General features: G+C 35.0%; 1 protein-coding gene across 1 annotated transcript; it reads left to right on the forward strand.

Moving 5' to 3' along the window:
- Positions 2,208–5,560, forward strand: LOC109231785 (hyoscyamine 6-dioxygenase-like). Its single transcript, XM_019397415.1, has 4 exons — positions 2,208–2,488; positions 3,533–3,771; positions 3,857–4,172; positions 5,159–5,560. The coding sequence occupies exons 1-4, from the start codon at positions 2,279–2,281 to the stop codon at positions 5,393–5,395; spliced, it is 1,002 nt and encodes a 333-aa protein (XP_019252960.1). The 5' UTR covers positions 2,208–2,278; the 3' UTR covers positions 5,396–5,560.

The raw sequence follows: 6,290 nt of genomic DNA on the forward strand, positions 1-6,290 counted from the left end.
GAGATAAGTAAATCTTTGGAGCATTGGCTCGAGTGATAATGTAAACTATGAGATGAAAGTGAAAGAAAGAGAAAGAGTTAATGATCTATTCCCTTGCCGGGACGTTGTTGATTATTGAATATTTTCCCTTGCCGGGACGTTGAGATTATTGATGTTGTACCCTTGCCGGGTTTTTAATTGTTAGTTTGTGTTCCCTTGCCGGGATTTCCATTATTGTTTTATTATTCCCTTGCCCTTGTTTGTGATTGTTGATTGGGTGAGGAAGAGTGTTAAAGCACGAAGGGTGATGTCGTGCATTGTTTGTTTCTTGTGAGGAAAGAGTGTAAAGCACGAAGGGTGATGTCGTGCATTATTTGCTTATTGTGAGGAAAAGAGTGTAAAGCACGAAGGGTGATGCCGTGCCGCACGATGTGCCATTCCGTGCCGATTCTATTGATTATATGTGAGGAATGAGAGTAAAAGCACGAAGGGTGATGCCGTGCACGTTTGTTATGTTATTGCTTGGTGAGGACGAGAGTAAAAGCACGAAGGGTGATGCCGTGCATTTGTTGATCTCTGTTCTTTATTGTTGTATGAGTTGTGCTTTTCCTTCGTATTAGTAAATTTATATTTGAAACAGTTATCCTCCCACAGCATGCTTCCCCTCCCATATTGTTTACTTGTCTTGTATTTCGATTCCGCTGTATGTATATAACAGCACAGGTTTATTCGGTGGTCCAGTCTAGCCTCGTCGCTACTTCGCCGGGGTTAGGCTAGACACTTACCAGCACATGGGGTCAGTTGTGCTGATACTACACTCTGTGCTATTTTGCACAGATCCAGGTTTCGAGCAGCAGCAGCAGTAGTGTGGGAGCAGGCTTCATTTCAGCGAGACCCGAGGTAGCGTTGCAGGCGTCCGCAGGCTCGGCGTCTCCTCTATCCTTTATTTTATCTGTTATCTCATTGTATTCGAGACAAACAACTTATGTTCTCTTTCAGACATTTGTATGTTATTCTTAGCAGTTCGTGAGTACAGTGATACCAGTCTTGGGTAGAGGATTTTGTTGAACTTTCCGCATTTTTATTCAGTTTTATAAAATGTTAAGACTTCCGCTTATTATTGAATTTCGTTGCTTTTGTATTATTGTTGTAAATTGTTAAAATGGATTAGATTTATAAATGGACAAATAATTAAATTGGTTTGCCTAGCTCTCATTAGTAGGCGCCATCACGACTCCCGATGGTGAGAAATTCGGGTCGTGACAAAGCATTTAATATGAATATATTTTACCCTATACACCAATAATTACTCGTTTTCAATTACGGTATGAAGAGGTTGTGTGATATGTTGAATTATTATGAGTAAGAAAAAAGAACAATGAAAATTGGACTTCCCTCGCTTTGTTAATGCCACGTAGTCACGGCGACGACAAAGATAACATGACATTAATTAATGGTGTTAATCAATCCTATATTTTAGTCCATATGTTTGTGTGCTGTTCCACCTAATTTATGTTGTTCGAAATGCATAAAATGTTGAAAAGAAAAAAGCCGATCACTTTCACATTGAGGGACTAATTTAATATAATATACATGAGCCGAGTTTAACTTTTATATTCCAACAGTGTAAATAAAGTACTTAAACATAAGATCAGCTAATGACAATTATTTACAGCAAGTGGCATGCGCAGCTTTGAAATTAAGAACACTAATTTGTTATGACTTGTTAAAATACGCAAAAAGTGTAAAAACATTATACAATATATATAACTGAAACCCATTATGACCCATATTTAGTTTAGCATTGCACTAATCAGTATTCTCCGTTTTAAAATTAAAAATGTCAATGTTTGGTAAAATTAGTTAAATAGCCAGTGAATCATCTAGCTTAAATACTGATCCTAATTGTGTAAGATTAATTCAATCGTAATTTCTGATTGCTTGTATCATCTATATAGTTACGAAAATCAAACGTGTATCCTATAAAAGAAACTACATGTACCTAAGATTCTAGTAATATTTTACCAAGGACGACAAAAATGGCCGGCTACGTTTTGTATTAAAACCACAAGTTGTTGAATGTCAAATAAACTAAGTAACTTAAAGTCGGAATGATAACGTGAGACTGAGTTAAGAAAGTGATCTTGACAATAAAATAGTCAAAGGAATTAATAAAGAAATAATTAAGCAACTATTTGCATGAGCACTAGGCACATGATGTACTTAATTATTAATTGTGTAAGCAATTAGCTACACTCTGTGCTTGAATTTGCTAGAAAAAGATTTCATCAGGGCAATCATGGAGAAGAATAACCCAAAATGGTTCAGTGTTGAATCTGTTCCTCAGTGTTATACAGTTTCCCCAGCAGAAAGACCAGGGGAAGCCCATATACCAATATGCAAGAAAATCCCAGTAATTGACATTGGAAAATCCCTAGTCAGTTCTTCAGAAAATTTTGAAACAATCAAGAAACTCTTGCAAGCTGGTCAAGAATTTGGTTTCTTCCAGGTATATATATAGATCAACGTTTCACTATTACTACGACCAGTTTCTTTTTCAAGATAAGAGAGTATGTTATTTAAGTACTACAGTTGGGTCTAAATTAAAACACGAATATATATGTCTTGTATATATATATATATCCATATATAAAAGAAATTGAACCTATTTTGAATTTATTGTCTCTATATCTTTAATCCTCTTCTAAAGTCTAGACGAGGGTGGAGTTATGTAGATTCAAGGGGGTTTGATTGAACTGTTGAATCCCCTTAACTTTGAAGAAAGATTCCATTGTAATGACAAAGTTGTTTAACCAAAAATATATCTTTCGGTCAAAGATTAATTTTAGAAGAAAACGAGATTCTAATAACCAAGTTTTGTCTCATTTTCTCAATGGTATCAAAGGTAAATAACAAGAATAAATAAGAAAATAATTGATTGCAAAGTCAATATAGTGAATTTCGAGAAATACAGAAAAGTAAAGTAAATATATTCCAATATTGTCTGAGATGTCCTTACAAGTGAAATTCTCTCCTCTTATATAGAGATTTACACATATAACATTTCCTTCCATTTATGGCTAAATCATTATGAGCTTTAATGGTATTAATGAGCCGTTATAATTGGTAATCTTAACTGTCCACAAGGATTCTATAACAATTCTAAATCCCCTCCTCATGAATCTTCCCTTTTTAATATCTTGATTCAGTCTTAGGCTCGGTACTATCTTGTGGGTGCTTCCCTCCCGTATCTTTAATCATTCTATCAAATAAGACTGCCACGTGTTGCTATATTATTGCTCATACGTGTTATGCCATGTCAGCCGTCTAATATTACACATGTAGCTCTTTTTCACCACCAATACAAAAGTACGTTCAAAAATTGTCTCACATGTGTGACATTTTTTTTTTTTTTTTTTGGTGAATCCCCTTGTGTCAATTCCCGATTCAAACCACAAGTATGACATTCTTTTTTCTTTTTATTTTGAATATCCTTGCATAAATTTATGATCCCGCTGATGGTCTAGAGTCTAGACTAACAAAGAATTTTCAGGTGATCAACCATGGAATCCCAGAAAACGTTCTGACTCAAACAATGTCCACATTTGAAGAATTTTTCGACACAGCTGGCGAACAAAATGTAGAAGTATCCGCCAAGAAAGGGTGGATCTATACAGGGAGCAAGGATGAAGTTAAAGATGGTGTCCATTTATGGAGGGATAATATAAAACACCCTTGTCACCCTCTGGAGAAATGCATGCAAAGTTGGCCTGATAATCCAGCTAGCTACAGGTAATTAAATTAAAGAATTAAAAAAAAATATGTAGTTGCTCAACTACTTTTTCATCTAATATAGTCGAAAACGAATTAATTACAGAAAAATAGTGGGAAGGTACGTAGCAGAAGTAAGGAAGGTGAGTTTGACAATACTGGAGGTGATATGCCAAGGATTAGGAATCGAAGCAGGATATTTTGAAGAACAAAGCCGAGTTCAATTGTTGTCAGCAAACAATTATCCAGCGTGCCCAGATCCGAGCCTGACATTAGGAATACCAAAACATCTTGATCCGAGTCTCATAACCATAATATATCAAGGGAATGTGAGTGGGCTTCAAGTCTTGGTAGATGATCAGTGGATGGGCGTTGGGGCTCTTCCTAATGCTTTTGTTGTCAACATAGGCAACCAGTTAGAGGTATCTATCAAATTTTTTAAACCAATTTTATTTGCAAAATTACTAAAAATATATAAAATATGTTTTTAGGCCGAGCTGATATAAAATATACTCTGTCTTTAGGGGTAGAAGATTGGCAAACTTCCCAAAAACATACTACTACTTATTATGGTATTGGAACTATAAGAATTAGAGCAGTGTACTTTCGGAAATTTTGCTAAAATTTGAATGATTTAACTTGATCTTCCCGCCCATCAAATAGGGAAAATTTTATTTTGTGTCTCATACAACTTACATTAGTTGTATGAGGCATCCTGTTTGTCTCATAGTTTTGTGGACCCACATTTTTGTGGACCCAAAAGTGTAAGATTGGGATCCACAAATTTGTGAGACAAAAAGGAGCCTCACACAACTAGTGTAAGTTGTGTGAGAAACACCATAAAACTTCTCATCAAATAGGGACAATACAGTTGAATCATTGGTGGGCAAATAGCCTGTTTGGTCAAGCTGCAAAAATCAGCTTATTTTGAGAAGTGTTTTTTCTTAAAAATATTTTTCGAAAAAGTACTTTTGGTGAGAAGCAGTTTGTGTTTGGCTAATTAATTTGAAAAACACTTCTGAGCAGCAATTAGTGTTTGGCCACGCTTTTAAAAACTGCTTCTTAGTATATTTTTCTCAAAAGTGCTTTTCAAAAAAATGCTTTTGGAGAAAAACAATTTTTTTCTTCTCCAAAACTGCTTCTTCTTCTCCTCAAAAATACTTTTTTTTTCTTCCAAAAGCTTGGCCAAACACCTCAACTTTGAAAAAAAAAAACTTTTTTGAAAAAATAGTGCTTCTAGGATTGGAGAAGCTAGGTCGAACAAGCTATAAATTTGAACTGCCCTTTTGTAGCAGATAGGGAAATATAAAGTGTTACTACATGATATATTTATTATATGGACTGAACGCTTCCATCAAGTGCATGTTTCTCACTTTGAATTGTTATTTATGATATATTTTTATTTCAGATTATCAGTAACGGGAAGCTAAGAAGTGTGGAGCACAGAGTAGTAACAAATTCAAGGGAACCAAGAACATCGATTGCCATTTTTGTGAATCCAGCTCCCAACAGCATCGTTGAGCCTGCAAAAGTCTTGCTTAATGAATCTAATCCCCCTCTCTACAAATCCATTCTTTACAGAGATTTTATTAATGCTTCCAAAGCTTTTGGTATTCATACTGATGCCATACAAAATGAAGCTTAATTAAGTCAATGATAGCACATTTGTATCTACTACTTAAAAAGGTGAAGTCATGGAAATATTAATCTCAGCAAACGTTTGTTTTCCTGTTTTCTTTTCACCTTCTGATTGTAATGTTCGTGAAGTGATTAATTGCATGAATAAAAAGTTTCACATATTCCTTGTATAGATTGATCCTTTGGACTGTTTTATTAATGTCACACCTGTATATAGCATTACCTAAATGACACTGTACAAATGAAATACTAATATACAAGAACAAATTTATATGCTATAACACAACACAACCCAGTCTCAGGAATGCACTTTTTCTTCTTAACCACCACTTAAAAAGGTTTGACCCAAAGAAAAAAGTTAAAAAGGATATTGAACGTTATGTGACAGTGACAAACTCCAACTTTACCCACCTTAAGGCTCCAAGACTGTATCAGGATCACCAACCTTTGCAAGATAATTGCTTAGAAACTCTTTGTATAGATCTGCTCTTATTCTCAGTCAACGTTTTAGCAGGTTCTATGATGCTCTCGTAGCTTGGATTAATGAAAGTCACCATTGTCATCCGTGCATCTTTCGAATTCGTCACAGCTCGATGTTCAGCACTTTTTAACATCCCATTGCTAATCACCTGCATCATCATTATTGCAATTACGGAGTCCTGATAGTGTAAAAATTAATTATTTTATGACGATCAGTATATACAAATTAAGCTCAAAAAATAATTAATAGTATGAAACTAAGAAACTGTAATTTATGGAAACTAACCGACCGATTTCGGTCGGTTCATACGTCAAACATGGTCAAACTTTTAAATTAAACCACATTAAAATTTACTTTATAAATAATTTAAATATAACTCGACCAGAGGCAGAGGCTCGACCTCAACGTGATCGTTCCTCTC

The sequence above is a fragment of the Nicotiana attenuata genome, chromosome 8 (genome assembly GCF_001879085.1).
Source record: "Nicotiana attenuata strain UT chromosome 8, NIATTr2, whole genome shotgun sequence".
In the NCBI taxonomy this organism is placed as follows: domain Eukaryota; kingdom Viridiplantae; phylum Streptophyta; class Magnoliopsida; order Solanales; family Solanaceae; genus Nicotiana; species Nicotiana attenuata.